At 37.0% G+C, this 22734-nt stretch overlaps 1 protein-coding gene across 8 annotated transcripts in view; it reads left to right on the plus strand.

The window, feature by feature from the left end:
- Positions 1–22521, plus strand: part of Rbp6 (RNA-binding protein 6) — a 564515-nt gene extending 541994 nt beyond the window's left edge. For 3 of the 8 annotated variants that reach the window (XM_089730414.1, XM_089730416.1, XM_089730417.1), the window contains 7 exons: positions 1727–1759; positions 2576–2656; positions 7389–7424; positions 13723–13788; positions 14865–15085; positions 17293–17359; positions 18084–22521. In XM_089730414.1, coding sequence (XP_089586540.1) covers positions 1727–1759; positions 2576–2656; positions 7389–7424; positions 13723–13788; positions 14865–15085; positions 17293–17334 — 479 coding nt within the window. In that variant the 3' untranslated portion in view covers positions 17335–17359; positions 18084–22521. The remainder of the gene's footprint in view (positions 1–1726; positions 1760–2575; positions 2657–7388; positions 7425–13722; positions 13789–14864; positions 15086–17292; positions 17360–18083) is intronic. The other 5 variants (XM_089730415.1, XM_028174637.2, XM_028174638.2 and 2 more) reach the window with 5 other exon arrangements.
- Positions 22522–22734: the final 213 nt, after the last annotated feature.

The following is a 22734-nucleotide window of genomic DNA, read 5'->3' on the forward strand; positions in this document are numbered from 1 at the left end:
GTGGCGAGCGCGGGCGCGGGGGCTCAAGCTGCAGCCTACCGCCGAGCCCTTGCGGCTTTCCGACCCACGCCACGAACCCCCAGACCCGCGCTCGCGCCTCTAGCCATACCACCACTAGCATACTCTGTATCTGAACTACTCGGTGCACACGCACTTGATATTCCCACTTTGTACTCTCCCTTGACCCACGCAACTTTACCCACTCCGCTGCCCCTCTGATCCGCGATTCTTTTCCAACAACATCCACATCATCCTTATTGAATGACAAACTATTGCAGTTTTTTCTTTCGCACTGCATTCCCTTCCGCACTTTCCTATCCATTCCTATTTTTCTTACATTCCTGCTCTCTTCAACCACTACAGAGTATTTTAAGTCTATTCGTTTAGGTACTAAGAAAAAATATTAATGATCAACGAAGTGTCTTATTTTTAGTAATTACCATTAGTTACAGGCTAGATAGCAGATTTTCTAAAAATTTATCCGAAAATTAGAAATACAATAGAAACGAAATCTTAATAATATTTACATTTTACAACGAACAGTAGAGCGCAAACTGGAATCGATTTACTAAGGTTGATAGATAACGATATTTTTCTACCAGTTAGAAGATGCTTCTTTCAGTTTCAAGTTTTACATACTTAGATAGAAACAACATAGCCTGATAATGATATTTGCCTCATTCTAAATAGTTTAAAGTAAGATATTATGATTAAAGGAGCCTCGCGGTTCGGCTGATTCTTGCCAGTTTTGCCACGTCCATCCATTGATAAACTGAATTCATAGCAAACAAGCATTAGCTTTTGTAAAGAGATTAAACTCTTCGACTTTAGGATAAATTTTATTATTACTTTTAGAATTTTTATAATGATTAGCTTCACAGCTTGATGTCGGCTTTTCAAAAATATTGTCAGAGGAAGGAAAGAGGTATCGACTTAATATCTGTGGATGTCTTTTAAACGTATTATATAAAGAAAACACTAGAAAGTTTTTTTAGATAAAATGTTCACATTTTTTGTAATTTTTTTAAGTAGGAACGAAACTTACTGTTTATACATATGTATATATTTATGTATTTTAATAGTTCAAATAGGTTATTTATATTGTTATTTGTAACGCTTCACCTCTGTATTTATTTATGATAAAGTAACAAAGTAAGGCACACAATGTTCTCTGTTAGTATATAGTCAAACAATTTTCATATTTACCGTACTTAACTATTTTTCATTAACAGTAAAAAAAGGTTTTTTGAATCATCCATGTGTATCTCGAGGAGTAGCTCTCGTTGTCTAATGAATAGAAATAATTGTATTTATTAACTGTTTAAGTAGTTCCGTAGACTCTAGAGTAATAAATGTCATTTCTAAAATCTTGAACAATGTCTGTTTGTTTAACATGTTTAGCGTTAGACTAACAAGTTTAGAATAGATTAACATGTTGAGTAAACTTGACATTAATTTTAAAATTATAAACTAACATACCCCTAAATAATCTTAAATATTAGAAATTGTTTGATAGTAGATTTAGATTTGTTGAACTCGTCACTTAGATATTTATAAGCTCACTAAACATAATTCACTACACTTGTACCTACTCTGTAAAATTCAAAATTTCGCCAAGCAAAATAGTGTCTCAGCGCACGTTGTTTCAAACATTGACATATAAACACAACATAAATTGTAATGTGTAAGGATAGATCGATTTATGCAAATGTTTTTACATTTCTAGATTTCATGTGGTCATTGGGTGCTCTTCCTGACGGTAAGTCGTTTTTACTTTTATTCGAAAGTCACTTCATATATTGCATCTGTCAGTTAACATGTTCCTTGGACCGGTAAATGAATGTTTACTGTGCTAATCATCACCGGATCCCCTTGAGTATCATAACCAATTAACTTACTAATTCACATTGAATGCTAGGTGTCGGATGTGTGATGGGTAAAGTCTCGTCGTATCATAGGATCCTTCCATCTGCCGCGTGATGGATCGCGTCGCCTGACAGATACACTATTTTGATTGGCAATAAATAGACGTACAGTGATTGTATCAGCCGACGTGAGCGGTCCCATTTATGCATTTAACATTTTTAACTACCTCCATTAACTAACAAAATAAATAGAGAGTGAATAATTTCATTTTGTCAGATAATAAAATCACCTAGTCGTGTTTGAAGTAGTTTTTCTATTATATTTCTAATATGGTAAGAGTGGTGTGTGATTCAACTTTAACAGTAGCAGCATTATAGACAAGTATTAGCTAAAGACTGAACTGCACTAATAACTGAAATTACAATAGGCGATGCTTTGCAATATTTAATCAGGTCGATACGAGAAATAGCGTTACGCTTAACCGAAGAACCGTGAATTTGCCGTTTCTTCCAGCAATTACTTCATTTAAAATAAATGAAAACTAACTACACGATTAATTTTGTGTCGCTGCATAATATAAAGCATGTTAAATTTCATATTGATAATGAAATGAAATATGAGTGAAACAAACTGTATCATAACTATTATTGTGTAAGCTATAGTAAAATCGTATGCGTTGTTTGAATGATTTTGTTTTTTTGTTGTCCAGGTTTTCCCGCAGCATACGCCGCCTACGCGGCTGGACGTAGCTATTCGGGCTATCCTAGCTTCGGGCTGCCGTACCCAGCAGGTAATCCCCTGGCGAGCTTGCACCACCAACTATCCGGCAATCATTACCACCACCTGGCGACCCTTCTGCCATACCACCCGCTCGAGCTCAGCGGGGTTTACAATGTACACGCCATGCATCTGTGAACTCGCGCCAAAGACTATGCATTCCACTAACCTACACGTTGTGTCTCTGTCAATCGCTATTAATTTGCCTGTCGACTGACACGCTTGTCACTTATACTATACAACCTAATTTAATATACGCTAATAAACGTAATCCGCTGTGGTGACTGTGTCCTAACTTCCCATTGCTTCTAACTTGTACGAGCAAAAGTTCGTGTAAACTTTCACTAACAACTTTACTAACAAGCCAACACCTCTAACAATGACTGAACCATCTAGATAAATCCGTCATTTCGTTTGTTACAAAACAGATATATTTTGTGAAAATGCTATTTATTGACTGTTTACACCGAGAATGTCGTTGGAAAAATTCAGCCAATTCGGAGCGCTTTGCTCCGTTTACAAACGTTTCACCCTAACAATGCTCAAATGCTACGCGTTGAGCAAACAAACATCAGCGCAAATATAGAATTCGTATTCGTCCCGCTGCCAAACTCGACTCCGGAACTTGGCTCACTCGTATTCTCGTGTTAATGTCTCGAATTCCACCTTAGCTTTTCTCATTAACAAGAAAAGCTTTAATAAGATTTGAAGAGATTCAAACTAAAGTACTAAAAAAGCGTCGTACTTTTTTGTGGTGACTCTATGTAAATCTCGATGCGGACGAAAAAGTCTTTCGTCTAATTAAAAATAGTACGACCGCTCCCGCCAAATGGGATTAGAATGCTAATTTTCCTGTGGTTGGTTTTTTTTTTCTTCGAGAGATTATTGCGCGCCCCCGTGATAAACATTGTTAGGGAACAGAATAAACCTTTCGATGGGCCTGTAAAGCCGCGTAAGGGAACGCTCGCTCGCAAGGCACAGCTGCACAAATACTCTTCTCATTATTTGTCTACTGTCTCCGTTTGGGCGACCTCCGCTTCGCCATAATTACGCCACTAAGCTTTGGCTTTCCACTTTTTCTTGGTCGGGGCGAATGCTCTTGAATAGGAGCTTTCCGGTATTGAACCAAGCTGAATCTAGCAACGTGAACCAAATTTGAAACTCTGAATATCGTTAACACGGAAAATCTATCTAACATTAATTTTAAACAAATAATTTAAATTAAAGATTTTCAATACCGTAGTAAACTAAAATCAATATATGATTTGAAAACCATAATAACATCGAATCGATAGAAACTTCTAAAATGTCTACTTTAACTTGCAAATAAATATAATTCACAGAGTAAATACAAAATTATGTCCACCGACGTGAATAATTCATAGTATTTTTATGACCAAATACAGTGTCGTTGCAATACGAAAGTTCTTCTTTAAATGATATTCGCTTCTATTTGTTCCCATACGATAAAAAGGGCAAATAAAAACATCCGAGTGACTCACGTAATTTGATAGAAAATTTACAAGATTGTTTTAACTATAATATTGTTGATGCAACTTAAAAATAGACGTCAAGCCACAGTACACGAGCAAGTCAGTTTGTGTAGCAAAATATTATAATTCGAGCCTAACTATGAAGCGCGGCGAGCTCTCCTACGTTTTGATAAAACGATTATACGGCGAAGATCATAAAGCCGTAAAATCCTTGCAGACTAAAGCAACTCCACTCATAATGTAATTTGCATATTTATTGAAAATCGTAGTACAGACGAAATTTTAGTACTCTCGGCGATAGACGTCGTATCAATTAGATTAAATGAACATTTTAACTTCTTGCTGTTATTATATTAGAATTGAAGTAGGTTGGTAGTGTTTAGAGGAAAATATTTTGTAGTTTCAGTAAAAAAAAAAATTTTATTATAATACTCTTTATCTTCATACAATATTCTTCGTAGTGTACTAATAGCGTGAATATTAATCAATTTTATAGAAGAATGACTGAACGCAGCGTATTTTAATACAAAATAGAAAATTAACAATACAACGTTCGCATTAGTTCAAATACACTATATTTTTGAAGTCCTGACTCGTGTGATAGTCAGATTTGTTGAGATGTTGAATTCTTAATTCTTATACCTGCAGAATTTTTTTTAAAACAACAAAATGAACAAAAAGTTTATTTATTTAGTTATGGCACCATGTATCATGAATTACATAACATTATATGTTAGATATGAGATAACATTATATGTTTCTTCTTCTTCGTTTATAAATATTGTGTAAGTTATGATTCTGTTAATTTTCAATAAAACTTAAAAGTATGTACCACAAGAACATTTTAGTAAAGTTCTACGTCAAATATACATTTTTTTATATAATTCAGATCACTTTCCACTTTAAGATTGAATGCAAAATAAGCCTTAATGCTAAATTTTGTTTGGTACTGCGGTTTTTTGTGCGTTTCCCTAAATGAATTAAAATTGCTGCGGTCAGTCGAAGTTTCTAGGCGTTTCTTAAAACTAATTACATACATTTTAGATAGCTAAGGACTTATTAGAAATCGATCTCGAACTAAGTTTAGAGGATGAAAAGTACCCGACATTTAGAAATTGATTTTCGTAGTATTCTTTTAGAATTAGTTTTAGCATCATTGTAAACATAATTAATCTGATTTGTTGTAATTGTACGTGAATGATACATCGAGCTTTGAATAAAATGTTATTTTTAATACTTTATCGGATATTCGATAATTTAACTTATTACGTATATTCGTTAATTTGATTTTTAAAGTTTATTCTGTGTATATTTTAAATATTTACAATCCTTTGAAACGATAATTCTAATGATATTATCGAAATTAATATTAATTGTTATTGTTGTATTCTATTTTTGGATGTCAATATTAAGCTACTTTTCTTCATATTATTAAATATAATTCATATTTTAAATAAATATGAATCATAAAGTTTGAAACTATTGTGTGATTTCAATGCTATTTCCCTTTGCGTGAAACCTTAAATGGCAAGTTATGAATGCTCCAACGTGCCTCGCAGTATATTCCTTCAAAATTACTACATAATTAAAATAATTTAATATCTTTTAGTTGAATCGCTGTGTGCGACCGTCCTTATCGCCATCCTCTAAACTAGTCATATTATAAGCTTTATAATAAATTAATTACATTTAATGTTGATACGAATAAATTCAAATCGTATTACACTCTAATATCGATTTTAGGTAGTATAATCTGTGGTAATTTTTCCAGACAAATAATTTTCACATCGGGCAAACACGTTTCCTTTCCCGTTATCAAATTGTTCGTTGCGTGCTTAAATGTACTAATATTAAATGATTTTAAGTGAATAACATCGTGTTCTTGATACAACTTTATCGATGTTGTCTATACTTAGAAAATAATAAGCCCCTGTCCTTTGTATCATGACCCACATTGTTAAAAGAAATAATTTAAAACGAAATAATGATCCGATAACCGAAAACAGTAAACAGGATGCTATCAATAAGTTTCCCCATAAAAACAGTACGAATGTTACTTCGATGTTGTTAGTTGATGTTGAATTATTCGGTCCACTGTATTTTTAAACATATCTTTGTTTTTGTTGATTTCTAAATTACTTTCTAGAAGGGTTCTGTGATTTAGTTTTGGTTGCTCTATGTTTTAAGCGCGTTTCATTTGGCGGAACCCTACGTAGGCCACCGTAGCTGGCTTTGTAGAATTTGTTTTATTTTGTTGCCGCAGGTGTAGTGGGAGTTTTACAACCGGAAAATCGTCTCTTGGTCGGTGCGGAGTATGTAAACCCGGGCGTGCTCGGACAGAGCTCATAAGGCGTACGTCCGGTCCTGCCACGACGCCAACACTGCCGCTTTACCACTCTCTATACCCGGAACACCAGTTAACGGCTCCCGGAATTTCTGTCGAATAAATCTTTTCTCAAACTAAAAGCTCTTTGGTCTTACACTCCCGTTTTCCCGCTCAGTTCTCGAACTAAAATGATGTGAATGCAATGTCGAAAAATAGAAAAAAAAAAAAAAAAACGATTCGTGAATAAAGCCCGAATTCGCAGATGCGTGGTACATTTCGCCCGACTAGGTTCGCCCATATAGCCCGATTTGAAAAAAGAATAATATTATGGAATACATATTTTATTCTAGTATCAAATTTTTCAAAGTTTTTGCGGTATCCCTCAGGAAGTAATTCCAATATTACATTTAAAAACATAAAACATTTCATAAGTAGATTTAGCTCACATTGCACAAATATTATAAATATATGACACGATGTATTTCCAATGAAGTAACATAAAATTGTAAACCATGCGTCGAAATCATATTATAATTACTATACGTGTATATTTTAAGTCTTTGTATTATGTCATCTCGTAAGCTACTAATGTTCTTATCGCTGTTCCACATATCGTCTTATATCTTTAATCGTAAGTTTAAGATATTGTGAAACCGCTATATTTTAAAATAAAGGATTTTGCCGTTGTATAATCAAAACGTATCGTTTATTGTCTGATTGATCGCATCATAGCGAGATCGATCTTTGCCTCACCATTCCCGTATCGATTGCTGCTAAACTGGAAGAGATAGTATGTTTAGCGTGGAGTTAGTTAAGGTGCCGTCAATTTCTCTTTATTTCAAGTGAATTTTACCTTCGCTCCCGCGTTTTAAATGTTTTAACGTGGTATTTTCGTTTTTCTGACTCATCCAACACGGCACACGCAGCGTGGTGTCCGCGGCGCGTCCCCCCACAGCAATCTGGTAAGAACGTGCATGAGAAACACCCGGACAGACACCTTTGTCTGTAATCAAAGTCCTCGTAGTCTTACTCGCTCGGAAGGCACGCGGCCGCCCGCTACCGCAAGTCTAACATTCCTAACATTCAACACGCTCGCCCTCAGAACGCAGACCCCCAACCAGATCCATACATGTACCCAACTGTTTAGCATAGTTCGGTACTATCTTACACTCCGATTCTGAACTTATTTCAGAGAATCATCGACTCATTATTTATCTCGTGCTTAAAAGAAAAACAATTCCGAAAGCCGGATCAAATTAACAACTTTAGACAAAGAGGAAACAAAAATAAAGAAACAATGCCACGACAAATTAACGCCTCGCAATGGAATTCCTTTAAGGGTCACACGGCCGTCGGTTTGAATCCAGATAATTAGCTGGTAAGGCGGCGAGTGGCCGCGTGTCGTAAACAGTGCCAACTCCATTTGTAATTTAAGATATTTGACCGTTAATTGTGTTAGTAACTGTTACGTTTAGTGCTTGTTACTTAGGTCAAAAATCGAATTGCTCTCCATCTTTATCTAAGCACTCTTTAGTAATGTATTTAATATAGTTCATAGCTGTCCTTATAGAGCTCAAAACTGTGGTTTAGTTATATGAGTGCTGTTTGGATGGGTCAGAAATTTTGGTTTATTTTAGATAGTATTTTATTTACGGACGCTCATAGATTTTGAGTATAAATGGGCTAGTTTAGCGAGCCCCATCGTCCATAAATTTTTATGGTAGAATTTCATCGACTCCGAGTGTGTCCGTGAATTCGTAATGGATACTATTAGCATACTAATCTCTTCTAGTTAGAGCAGTACAGCACTAAACCCGTGCCAACAGTGCGAGTACATATAGTAAGTCCTTTTTCCTGCATGGACCATCCCCGACTTTGTAATGCGTTCCAATTTTTTTCTGAATAGCATTATAGCATAAATATGTATCAACTAAAACAATTCGCGAAGAAATCCGAGTAGGAATAAGGATTTACTAGGAACATAGAAAGTACACGGTCAACCGAAACATGGAACAGTTTTGAAGAAAACATCGTTAGCATGGGGTGTGACGTCCACAACAGTACTGGGGCGAGTAATTTTGATTTACAACACTATGAAGTTTCTTCAGTACCTACTTTGAGCAAATAGAATAGCGTAGGAAATTAAAACTGTATAATTATTTTTTGAATAATAAATAAAGAAATGTACGTGTGGTAGTTCATAGTGTTAACAGTAAATATTAGAAGAAAGAGAGAGACAGAGAGAGAGAGTTGTAGCAAAAAATGTTAATAGACTAGAATAGAATAAGAATTAGCACGGAAAGTAAATTGAAAGTATTAGACTAAATAAAATTCTAGATTTTGATATGTCCGAGTTAAAAAAGAATTTTATAGAAAAAAATCGTATTTAGTTGTAAAATAAAATATCATGGCGAAATTAGGTATACTTGTAATTTAGGCAAGCTTAAATTATAGAATTATTGGTGTCCGTAGGACGTTCTAAGAAATTATTATAATTAACCGCTTCTTGTCATTTATAACAAAGGTAGAGCAATGTGAGTGAACTGTAGTTTCTCTGAATTGGTGGTAACATATAATGCAATTGGTGGTGCAAACTTATTTTTGTAATTTAGATGGTTTTTCATTATAAAGTTTTAAGATATCTCTAGAATATAGAAGTATCAAAATGACAATCTTAAGCGCATTAGGCAGTACGTAAATGAAAGATTGGAAAAAAAAACTTGAATATTAATGTGGTTCTTTTGTTTAAATTTAGAATAGATATTAAAAAGGTTTTAATGTAAACATAGTTTAGAAAATACTGTGATATTTATTGACTAAATTGTAGCACTTTCTGTAGATCACTATTCGAAAAAAAAAAAGTATTGTATAATTTGTTCACATGGGTAGTAATGTTTCTGCAGTTCGAAGTAATTAGTAGAATATTTGTTTGAATTCGATCTAAAGTGTGTGTTTGTTAATGTTCGGTGGTTTCTATTTTTTATTTAGCTTTTATGAAAGTCGCTTTACGTGTTTTTTTTTCCATAATTAACATACCATTCTATGGCTGAACCACGACGGAAATTTAAAGAATTTTCTCGAAATTTCACGATGCGAAGACCTTGCTGGTCAAAAGGTGAAGGTTCGATAAACGTGAAATCCGAAACGCGGTCTACCTTTACAGGAAAGACACGTGTTTCCTTTTTTTCTCCCTGCCTATGCTGTTAGCCTTGAGAGGCTATTTTAGCTTCTCCTTTACGTGTAGGTGAGCTCACGGGGCTCAAATCGGAGTGTTGCTAACACTGGCCCTAGCAAGAGCAGTGCTTCGTAGAATCTACCACCGGATCGGGAACGCGACCCACTGAGAAGATCCGGCGAGAAACTCAGTGGGCTGTGTCTATGGGTTAATTTACTCGAGCCCTTCATCACAAGCGATGGGTTCGGCGAGGACGGTGACCGGTGCTTGAGGTACCTAAAAGCACCGTTAATGGATCGGGAGGATCCGTAATGACGTGTAGTGATTCCTTCTTTAAATTACAAATATATGTACCGCCTGCTCCGCTCACTACAGCCACACGCAACATACAAATAGGATTAATTTGCAATTGAGATAAGTCCCAGGGGCCAAGCGATCGAAAACTCCCGAAACCTTATCATTCGCCGTGAGTTATTGATGGCACCTATTAAATATACGTTTTCGTTGGTGTAAGACGAGCGAGTCGGGTCGAGAGTGCTAAAATAAAACATATCTATCGTACCGAGCGGGAAATGAAGTATCGAGACCGAGTAGGTGAGAAATGCGGGTGGCCAACTTTTAGGAACGAGAATGATTTCGCACCGAACTTTGCTAATGGCGCTCGTAACCTGCCTTGCACTACTTTTTATTGCTCTTTAAACTTAAGCCGTTCCACTTATTAAATGTAACTTACACTTTAGTTTTACTTTACGAGCTCTCCAAGAATTACGACACGTAAAACTTAATATAAAAAAAGTTACTGAACACAGCGACCTATTAATCAAACGCCGACTTTAATACAAAACGTATTTTATCGGTTTTTTTTTTTTTTGTTTAATTCAACGTCCTAAAAAAATAACTCACAGCATCGATTATTACTTTCCTCCGTTCCCCGCTATGACTTTGAAAAGTAATTCCGATAAAATTACACGTGCCGTTAAAATTCGGGTACCTGATTTTCGTAGCGGGCTCTAACGTCGTAGCATGTAAAAAGGCCCGCGAAACGTAGCGGATCCAAGAGCGGGTATTACAACACGAGTACGCTCCGTGAATATTTCTCTCGGCCGTCATCCTACTTCTGAAGAAGAATTATTAAGTTTCGCCGAACTTCGCAATTATGAAAGTTCGAATAGCTCTCACAAGACGGCCTCTGAATTTATAGATGAATGTGTGCTCCCCTGCGCCCCCTGAGGTGATATAGCACGTACTTCGCAACTTGTTACTGGCCACATGAAATATAATACCCGCTTACACGCTCTTTCTTAAATATGATGTCTCAAATCAAAAACAAAAAAAAAAAACAAAATGTGTGCAATTCACACGTGGTAGAAGTGAAACCTTCCAAAATTAAAATACAATTATCCTAAACGTCTTAAGTATCTTGTCTTAAGTATATGCAAAATTTTGTCATTAGTAAATAATTGTAAGGTAGCGCCCTCTGTGAATTGATATTTTAATTTCACGTATAATCCTAAATTAAAATTCACTACAAGACCTTTCATACACACGTTAGCATTAAAAAATCTCACAGATGGCGCTGTATTAAATAGTATGTATATTTCTGTCTCATTCTTTGCTGGCTTCATCCTACACATTTTTGTATTTGTGTCTCTTACCTGTCGTTTTTTCCGTTGCATCCGATTTGAAATCACAACGATTCTAAAGAAGTTTTCACTTCAAAAATGAATCCTAAATAACAGTCGCCAAATGTTATTTAGGTACGTCGCGCACGAGAACTCTAGAAAAAATAAAATTAATAAACGCTAATATAGCCGTGTTTTCAATCAGATACTGAAGTCAGAGAAATTAATTGTTAACACGTAAAGCTCTTAATTCCCCTATGATTACATTAGGTTTAACAAGTTAAACTATAACGCACACAAATTACTTTTAAAGCACGTGTTAACATGACTGTATAAACTGTCGGAGCGGGCTTAACGTCGGGCACAGATATGACCGGTGCAGATAACTCGCCGGCTGCCTCATACAATTCGACCGTAAACTGAATTGTTTTAGTCGTAAATTATTTGAGGTCAGAAACACGCTTCGGGGCTGACTAACTTGCGCCTGTTTGTGACTTTGTTTGCCGCGAACCGAGCCGTGAAGTATGATTGAAACGATAAACAACGGTTTTACAACCGAAGCCGGCGCACTCTATCTCATGCCGAACGTCGAGACGATGATAGTCCAAATGACAAAACTTTGAAAATTTAAAAAAAACATACATATATCTCTCACTCTAGTTGTGTCTGTAAGGAATATCGTTTCAGAACAATTTGACAATTCCGGACGAACCACATTTTACTATCACTAAAACGTGAATAAAGCACGTATTTAAACGGTAAAGCAGTAATCAGCAGCAAATGCAATAAAGCAACAAATCGACTGCAATAAAAAAAATGCAATAAAGCAGCAAATCGACTGTTTTCACGATAACATGGATAAAAATCTTATTGGTCAAACATATTTTTCTTTATAGTAAAGTAAAATGCTATTAAGTTCTACTCTCGGTTTGCCACGCCACAAATGACGTCACGAGAACGCAAGCGCGCGAGCCGTAGCGTTACACGATCGGGATGGGTCGGTCGCGCCATCTATCATTCATCCTCCATTACTTATATTGTACTTTTTCCGCAAAGTCACTCGCAGGCCGGTAATCACCTGGTGTGACCGAAGCCCTTCATTTTTCACACTAAATCATAGCTCGCGTATCTAACAAAAATGAAATTTGTCGTACAAGCCGAAAAGGGTAATAATGGTGTAACGGTGAGTCAGCGTAACGGTAAATGGTCAATAGGATTATAAAACGTCCTAAGATTTAATTTGTTTGAAATGAAATTATAATGAATCATTATGAATGAATCATAATTAATTGCAGTACGTATTTTATATTTAACGGCCGTCTGATGTAGTGGTAAGTGACATGGGCACTATACAAGAAGGTCGCGGGTTCGAATCCCGCTAAGGGAAGATATTTGTATGATAAATATAAAATGTCTTTTCCAGTGTTTTATGGATGTATATTATAAATATGTATGTGTCTAATAAAAATCTTACATTCATTTCCGTTATCTGATACCTGTAACACAAGTTCTTTACGAATTTAGCACGGGCCCAGTTAACGTGGCGTGATCGTTAGTAAATATATATTAATTATTTTACTGTCGATATAATTTTTTACACTTTAAACATTGTAATGTAGGAGCGTAACGCGTCGCAGCATAACTAAGCTGAAGTGTCGCGGGCATCCGTGTCACAAGCTGCAAGACACCACGACGTGCCGAGTATGCTAATGCGCTTCCCTATTCAATAAGCAAACCGCCGCGTGCCACCGAAAACTCACGTCGGATAATTTACTGGATATTTTGTAAAACTTTTTTCGCCCTCTGTGATTTATACCCGTAAAACTTGGAGCTTTCCTTTTCATTTGAATGCACGTGACATACGTGATGTTTTTTTTTTTTGGTGTTCCTACACAGTCCTAGTCCGTAGTCTTCGCTGTCCTCATTCGTCAGCCCGGCATCTGTCTCTAACGGGTAAATTATTCATGCATTTACGCGCTTCAACTTTATCCGCGTTAGAGAACTTTAATATGAAGTTGAGATAACACTATCAACGGTCGATTTACGGTTGATCGTGCGTGATTCGGAAACTATGAGGCGCAGTTGCGTAGGCCAAGTTTACTGCCAGTTTACTGGTGGTAGGACCTCTTGTGAGTCCACGCGGGTAGGTACCACCACCCTGCCTATTTCTGCCGTGAAACAGTAATGCGTTTCGGTTTGAAGGTTAGGGAAGCCGTTGTAAGTATGCTTGAGACCTTAGAACTTATATCTCAAGGTGGGTGGCGCATTTGCGTTGTAGATGTCTATGGGCTTCAGTAACCACTTAACACCAGGTGGCCTGTGAGCTCGTCCACCCATCTAAGCAATAAAAAAGGCGTCGCGAAGCTGTCGGTTAGTGAAACGGTCGATGGTTCAGTCATGAATGTGGGCGTGATGCATCACCCTTGTACGTGGAGTGGATGCGAACCGTGTGTATGTTTGCAGTTGACCTGACCAACGGCCAACTCACACCGAACAACAACACACCGCTTCTCGCGCAGGCGCTCTCAGGTGAACCCTCCAAGCCTTTCAAGCTCATTATTTATGGACGTCTTTTCACACATTACATCCTTCTACTCGTACATATTTAACACTCGCCCATTATTCATTACACACCATCATCATTTGCGACAACTCATAACCCTACCACTTTCATAAGTAATGTTCGTTTTGAATTAACCCTCTTTCTCGATGTCCCTTTATACCTTTGTATCCATGTTAGGACGATGCATGCTCATTGCCGTTGATTTTATTTTCATGAAAAATAAAACCAAAATCACCACAGCATTCTCATAACATATTATATTAATAAAATAAATATAAAACTTATTAAATAATAGCGTTAATCAATGAAAGTAGTAAATAGCATTTAAATCTAGTAAAATCATGGATACCTGTTTGAGCAGCCTTAACCTTACTTTGATGTTTCAGTCATTTCCGTATTTTACATTTTTATAGGTTTCTATAAAAAATGTAACATTAAATACAGTTTTTTCGAATTTCCTTCGGATTGTATGAAGGCATGTGGTAAAATAGTTTATATTACTTACATAAATTAAAAATGAACTTCATTACAGTACTGTTACTGAATGAGAAAAACTACTTTTTTAAAATTCACATAGTAAGTAATTTCTCTTTGCCAACTAATGTTAGTTCATAATCAGTGACAACCATCAAGGTAGATATGTACAAGAAAGTCACACTAATGCGATGATTGCTATCTACTTTTAATCAGTTTAGGTATTTGGGGAAGCCTTATGTTTAGCAGTGGTCTTCTCGTGCTTGATAACTTTACTGGTGGTAGGACCTCTAGGTGGTAGGATTTACTGGTGGTAGACCTCTTGTGAGTCCGCATGGGTGGGTACCACCAACCTGCCTATTTCTGCCGTGAAGCAGTAATGCGTTTCGACTTGAAGGACGGCGCAGCCGTTGTAACTATACTGAGACCGTACAACTTATATCTCAAGGTGGGTGGCGCATTTACGTTGTAGGGCTCCAATGACCACTTAACACCAGGTGGGCTGTGAGCTCGTCCACCCATCTAAGCAATAAAAATAACGATGATATGAACAATGCGTATTTCACAGTGATGAACAACTATCAAGCTGCAGCGGCTGGCTTTGGACCTCCGGCGTCTCCTCACGCTGCCGGTGGACGCGCTGGGTTCCCGGCCGCGAGCTCCCCGGGACCAGCCCTCGACGTGTACGGGTCTGCAGCGGACAGTGTTGGCTACGTCCAGGCTGCTAGTCCCCAGCCCTCTGGATTCCCCGCGATTGCTGTCAGCCGCGCTCCCCTCAATTACACCCCAGTTAGTATTGTGTATTACGATTTCTATAAACCAATTATACGTCCACAATAATTGCTGGTGGTAGGACCTTGTGAGTCCGCGCGGGTAGGTACCCTGCCTATTTCTGCCGTAAAGCAGTAATGCGTTTTGGCTTGAAGGGCGGGGCAGCCGTTGTAACTTTACTGAGACCTTAGTACTTACGTCTCAAAGGTGGGTGACGCATTTAGGTTGTAGATGTCTATGAGCTCCAGTAACCACTTAACACCAGGTGGACTGTGAGCTCGTCCACCAATCTAAGCAGTAAAAAAATATATATATAATTCCCTTTGAAAAAAAAATTAGTAAGCTCTGAAATTTATTGTTTTTGTTTTCTAAAAGTATTTAGAAGAAATGTTTTTTTCTATATCACTGCTTATAGTAAAATTTCTGAAAATAAATTTGCAGTTCTGTTTCACATTTATAAAATAGTAATATAAATAAAAATTTATATATACTCATATAACCATTTCATATTTTAATTTTATTCTTTTGCAGTTGTGTACAAAGCACATGAGATTGAGTTTAGAATTAGTTCCTAATAATAAAATCTCAAATATTTTTGTAACAGTGAATATAAGAAAAGTTTCTAACTTATTTTATTTCGTGATAAATGGGATAAAGTTAAAAACTTTCGATTCTAACTTTTTTCATTTATTACGTCATGTTCAAAATGCTTATTTCAGTATAGCCCAAAAATGAAAGCAATTCCCAAAATTGTCCTTGTTCGAAAAGTTTCAACTGTCACGGCATTCAAATTAATGTTCGTTCTATTTTGTTTTTCTCCGGGACATTTGATTCGCGATCTTCAAAATCATTATTCGCCTACATAAATATCGCATATAATATAAACTGAAGACACCTTAAATTCCTTATTCTAAGCACATCAAGAAAATACGTAATCGTTCACAGTCCAGTCGTACTCAAAATTTCATTAGCAGTTAGTCATAGTGGGATAAGGTTGTAAGTGCAAAATGCGAGCTACGTACTACGGTACTAAGTCGACGCCACGCCGTGAACCGCCTCGAGCACGCCGACTCAGACACAATTAGCAGCCGACGACACTCTAAAATTTTAGCGAGGCGGTCCAATCTCATTATAGAACCGATCTTCCTTGTCGCTCTTAAAGCGTAATCACCATAAGTTAGCGAGCGCCTCAAGCGTGAGAGATGCGATTATAAAGTGTTCCGAAATATGAGCACAGCGAGCAATCTACGCGATGCACTGCCACGGGTAATGGCTTTTTAAAACTGCGACCGCTCTCTCCATAACGGCTTCCCCGAGATGCCATCAGTCTTCATTGCTTGTCGGCGCCTGCCACCGCCGTCGCCGAGATCTTAACTCCTCACGTCCCAGCATCTTTTGCACATTTTTCAAAATGCAATCGATGCTTTTTTTCAGCTAATATTTTAAGTGTCTTTTTATTTCGGTAGTTTATTATTTTTTTAACTTAAATTTCTGAAACTAGATTGGCGACAATCAATATTAGTTGTGTGTGCATTGTAGTTAGTGGTTTGCTCAGACGTGCCCACTAAGCCACCCTTCCGAATCAGGGACGTCATATATCAAATGGGATATTAACTCAATCGTCCTTAATCGCCGGGGCAAAACAAATACGTCGCTAATGAGAGAATGAACGGTCCAGCCACTGACCGGACCAGACCGACGCATGTGGTTCCCGAGTGTAAAACGGTCTTATTAGGTAACGGGAATGCCCCCACGGGCAATAACCGTAAATCAAGGAGAACAAGCAGTGTAATTACCGCCGCCGAGCGGTCGCACGCGTTGCTCTAACTCATCCACTCACTGTTTTTATTTTGTTGGCCAGCACGACCGCTCTATCGACTGCGAGCACTGGACTTACTACCCTTAAATCCGCCCCCGGAGAGGTTAATGTTCCATTGAATCGCTTATACTTGCAATCAATTATAAACAGAGCTCAGCCCACCTGAACGTTTACTTATGTTGGTCTATGTCGGTCCACACAACGATCGTGCATATATAATGACTATTTACAATGTAACTATGAGATTGTTTAATTATAAGATTATTTAACAAAATCAGAAGTTCTATCGACGATAATTTCGAGATTCCTCTGATACGGGTTTCTTTTTGTTTCAATCAATTGTCGTTTTGTTCAATTTAATCAAATTAATATTTGTTTCTCAATTCTCATTTTGTTTTCCTTCCAGGGACCCCTGATTCCGGCGGCTTTCACCAACGGATATCATTGAAAGTGTTATAGCACAAATATTTTACGTGAGTATCAACCTTTTTTTGCTGTGTGTTTCCACTCTATTAAAACGTCGTTAGGCGGAAATGAATGTCAGCAGATACGCGTTCTACGCAAACGTTACTGTTACAATTTACACATTCTTTTTTAATCGGACCCATTTTTGTTTTTGATATTCTTTTATAATATATACATTTTTCTTAAATTCAAAAAAAAATTTAAAAGACAAATAAGTTCACTGTTTTAAACTAAATTTATTTTATTAATATGATTTATGACAAAAAGGTTGTGTTTAATGATTCCTATTCATTTCCTTTTTGTAATTTTCAATAGTAATAAAAAAAAATTGTGTTATGATCATACCTAAAAATACACGAAAAGTAACAGGAATATACTCTGTCTTGTTCCAGAAAAGCCAGTTTTAATATTTTGTTACTGATTGAAGCGGTGACGTCATTTTCAAACTATGCAGTACATTACTCTCCATTAAGCTTGAAATTAAAATGCGTAAAGCTTCCCTTTTTCTATTTATTATCTCACCAATTTTCTTTAATCGCGTTTTTTGACTCGATTAAAACAGTCGATTTGTCGATGACATTTTTTTTTATTGCCTTTGTAGGCAGACGAACATACGGCTCACCTGATGGTCAGTCACGTAATGGTTATTGTCGCTCATGGACGTCAGCAAACCAAGCCAAGTAGAGCCAAGCCGCTGCCTACCACATATTATTAAAATGTTTACTGGTTTAGGTGGCGAGCGGTGTGGTGGCGCATAGCGTCCCCTTAAATGTGCCGCCCTCTTAGCGCCCTCCGCCCGCCGCCAGCGCCTCTCCTCCAGCCAGCGCGACGACTCCGAAGTTCCTCGCTCCTGCGCGGCCGCAACACATCCCACCCTACTCCCCTCGTCCTCACGTCCCTCCCCATCCCCACACCCGGTCGAAAAGACCCCGTCTATTGTAAATAACTTTTTGTCGTGTGAACGAAAAATAGTCTATCGATTGAACAGGTATTTTTTCAAATTTTTCTCGCTTTCGTCTGTACCGTAGATGTGTTGTCAAAATAATAATCAATTTAAACTACAAAAAAAAAATACATTTCATAATTATAATGTGCATGTAGACGATTTTATTGCAGGGAGGTATATCTTTAATATTTTATAATTCATAGTTAAATTACAGTTAATGTAATCAGTCCTCTGCGCAGGACTTTAGATAAGTCAATCTGTTAAGAACGTTCTCGCGTCCAGCGAAAAGCGCGTCTGCATAGTAGGGTTTTCAATAGTTCGCTTTGATGAGATGTTGTAAAGTCCGGCGTTAGGAGGCATCGAGATGTGATCGTGTTCGCAAGCAGCTTGTCCCTGTTCCATTCCGTGGGCTCCGCGAGCTGGTGGACAAAAGGTCGCGCGACTCTAGCGCGACTCTCGCACGACTCTCGCACAACTGCGACGCGACGGCTGGACACCGGAGACAGTAACGCGGCGCACAAAAACTGCGCCTCCTCGCTCGTCCACCGACACATATTTTATTCTATCTATTTTTAATATTAACGTCAAATATTAACGTAATTATAATAAGATGTACTATCGCATATTTTATCTATAAATGTAATTATTTTCTTCTAATTCGAATTGTATGATATCACTACTTTTAACAGCTGTTCTTTTTCTGTAGCGAGTTTCTCGATTACTTCATTAAGACTATGTTAGTATGGCGTATATACAACTTTCTTATATTATGTATTACGATATTATAAATTTTATCCTAAGGATATTGATGATTCATGATAACATTTGTCGAGATAAGTCGATACATTTCTGAATATCTCTCATGATCTAAGATAAAAATTCATTTCAATCCTGTACCTTTGAACGTAGGTATTGTAATTATAATTCATTGCAGTTTTTGTGTATTAAATAAATAAGTATTTCATTGTTTCTTACGATTGTATTAACCGTATATATAAGAACACTGTTAAAAAACCAGGCTCCGGTTGTATCACGGAGTCGCACCGTACTTAGTCGTATTCAAATTTTTAATAAAAAATAAACTTTCGTAACTCGTACATTCGCAATAAACCCACACACACTACACAACAAAATTTCAATATTTTAAAGACAGGGATATCAAAAGAATCAGCCAAAGGCGCAGGTTTGAGGTAATAGAATAAAATATGAAGTCAATTCGTTAATCATATTCGTTAGGTACTGGATACAATTAAATCGATCACATTATCTAGTATGCAGCAGTCACAGAGTAAGGCGGCGTGGAGTCGGCTACAGACTTATAACTCGACGACTGCGTTCCGCTGACTGCTGATATAATCTGACCGCGTATCGCTAGCCGCTAAGCACTACAACATGCACTAAGTGGCATTCATTCATTATTTACTATTATTACTCATTACCTACATCAATTAAACATTAATATTATTAATCTAGTTATTAAATTTTAGGTATTAATAATAAAACAATCTTTTAAATGCTATTATTAAATACGTTATTAATATAAATGTTCCCTGTTTAAAATTAATAAATAATAAAAAAAAAATTACATTGAAAACGGTACGAGAGGAATCAATATTCTTTTCAAAGATTAATTCATTACGATGTCTCGTGCGTAGTTAATTGAATAATGGAGTGGTAGGGGGAGTGTGCGGCAAACTCGCGTCTACAGTCCGATCGAGACGTGGCCGACCCACCGCACTACGAGTATAAGCGACCGCGGTTATGTTGTTATGAACCTTAGCTAGGAAATTGATAATGAAATCGAAAGGTGTGCGTCTATAGGACGGTCGGGATATCGATATCATACCTAAACAAATTAACGTAATTATTTGTTTTTATATTTACGGTGTTATAGGTATTTAAGACGTTTTTTTTTTTTTCTTAGAATATTTAATTATTACGATGAGACATTATAACTTTTAGGCCCGGACCGAAGGCGACGGTCGCGTTAGTTTCACGCCGCCATCGGTCGTCTCATTCTCTTTCACATCCTCACTATAATTATATTTTCTTACCGACCTTTTTAATGTAAGAGAAGCGCACACGGCTGCTTGTCCCCGCGCTAGTACGATAACAAACATTCAGTATAGTGAGAGAGGTTCGTACTACCGTTCGTGAGAAGCCATCGGTTCGCCGCGATTGCATCGAGACGAGACATGATGAAAATTTATTGTATATAAATAGGTAGCCGCATGTGTAAAAAGAATAATAGGTAGGCGCCACCCCTGTGAGGGTTATTTTTCGCGACCGAATACGCCGCGGATCATGCTAGGGCCGTAATACGCATGGCGCCGTATAAAATCAAGAACACATCTCGGCGGCGTCCGTACACTATGTTTAACGACCAATCGAAAGCAATAATAGCTTATTTTGACATATCTTTGACGTAAACAATAATTACTCAAATTTTAAGTAATAATAATGATATTATATTATTGTAATAATTAGTAAATCACGAGTCAGTGTTCGATGCAAAATTACTGTTTATTTTATTTTATATATATTTACGTGTTAAGGACGTTAAAAATAGTGTACAATGAAAAATGTAAGTAGTTTGGCGCAACGCTTAGATACTCGTACCATCTGGTCGATATTAGATTCATTGGAGCTGCAATCAGGATTAGCTTGACGGACGTTTAGTTTCATTGTTGTTGTTATTGTTTGTTGAAACGGATTGTGAGGTTGTTTTGTTAGTATAACCCTTAGAGCTTCTTAAATACGGTCCATATTACGAAACCACTTATTGAGTTAAAAACCTATAAACATTTTTTACGTGTGCGCAAAATTAACATCAGAAATTGAGTAAATTGAATTATACTAAAACATGATGTGACGAATAAAAATCAACCGAAAGTTAAATTTGGTAATAATTTGAAATTAATCCCATATTCGTAACAAACAAATTTAGAAGCGTCATTTTGGTTTCCTAATTATCGTGAGCAATATTATATAAGTGTGTCGGTAGTGTGGACCGCAGTTTAGAAGCCAGACCGCCGATAAGCAGCGCGGAGCGGCCGAGGCTCGATGCCAACAGCCACCGCGACTCGCTTCTGTTCTCGCTTGTTCCTATACGCGCTAGTTCACTTCTATCATTTTAGTTGTCTTCTCTATCACACAATAAAGACTACGTAACAAATAAGCGAGATCTCAAATTATAATTTAAATTCGTTATGTGATCCTAGTATTGCGACTTTACGTATGTATTGTAAATTTAAAAGATAATTTTATTATTATATTTTGTACGATAATGACGTTCTACATTATTTTAAACACGATCTACTATTATTGATATTAATGATAATAATTAATTTTAATCTAATAACGTGACAGACTGGTGAAGTTGGTAGAGTCGCCGCAGCGGCCATAGAACGGTAGCTTTGCATATACGGCGATGGCCAAGTGAACATTTCAAGGACCAAAGGTATAGATAGTCGCGTAGAACCGGACGCGCATTGGCTCCGCACGAACAGACCGGCCGATCGGTAGTCAGCATGAGAGCGTGTCTACTAGAGCCGAGATAATCGTTGGCTCCGACACCCTGTCCCGCCCCGCGCAACGCCGCCCGCTTGCTTTCAATCTCGCGGTTACTTCTCGATTGCGTGCTTCGCGTGCTGACTGATTTTCTATAGCAATAATAAAAAAAAAAATCAATTACCTAAGATTTTACATTAAAAGTAAATTTGGATTTATATACGTTCGAATTTCGTGTCATGTACATTTAAGTATTAGAGAATGGAGGTAAATGATTAGGCGAACGGCCCGCGACGCGTGCGAACGCCGCGTCGACGCGATAATTTCGTCATTTCTTCGTGTATAATATGTTACATGAATCTGTATACAATATGGATATAAATCGTAATAATGAATAAAATTAGTTTTTACGGCATCTCTTTATTAAATAATGATAATATCAAAATGTTTTGTAAAAGCGGTGGGTACGTCCGCCGCCCCGATTTCGTGCACCAATGCACTTTCTTATTGGAATATTACATTATATAACATACATTATACTATGAGATATATAATCATACAGCCTCTCGGGGCGCGCGTGTATGGCGATGCATGTATACCTACACATTGTGCAATGTACATATACCTATTATAATAAAATGATTTAAGACAAGGTTCACATCGTGCCGTGTGTATGTGGTAATAAATATAATATGGACATTGTTCAAACAATAACCGGTTGTTTTATTTATTCTCGACTCCCCCTTAAATTAAATGTGAACGCATTTTTTTAATGTCTGTTACATACATACTTCAATGTAATTTTTTTTTCCAAAATGACAAATATGTAAATTTTACTTCCTCAGACTAAATAAAAAACTTGTGTTCGCTTTTAATATCGACCCTTACACAAATATAAATAAAAACACACAAAACATAACTAATAGA

Source organism: Bombyx mandarina, chromosome 10, assembly GCF_030267445.1.
Source record: "Bombyx mandarina strain Sakado chromosome 10, ASM3026744v2".
Taxonomy (NCBI): Eukaryota; Metazoa; Arthropoda; class Insecta; order Lepidoptera; family Bombycidae; genus Bombyx; species Bombyx mandarina.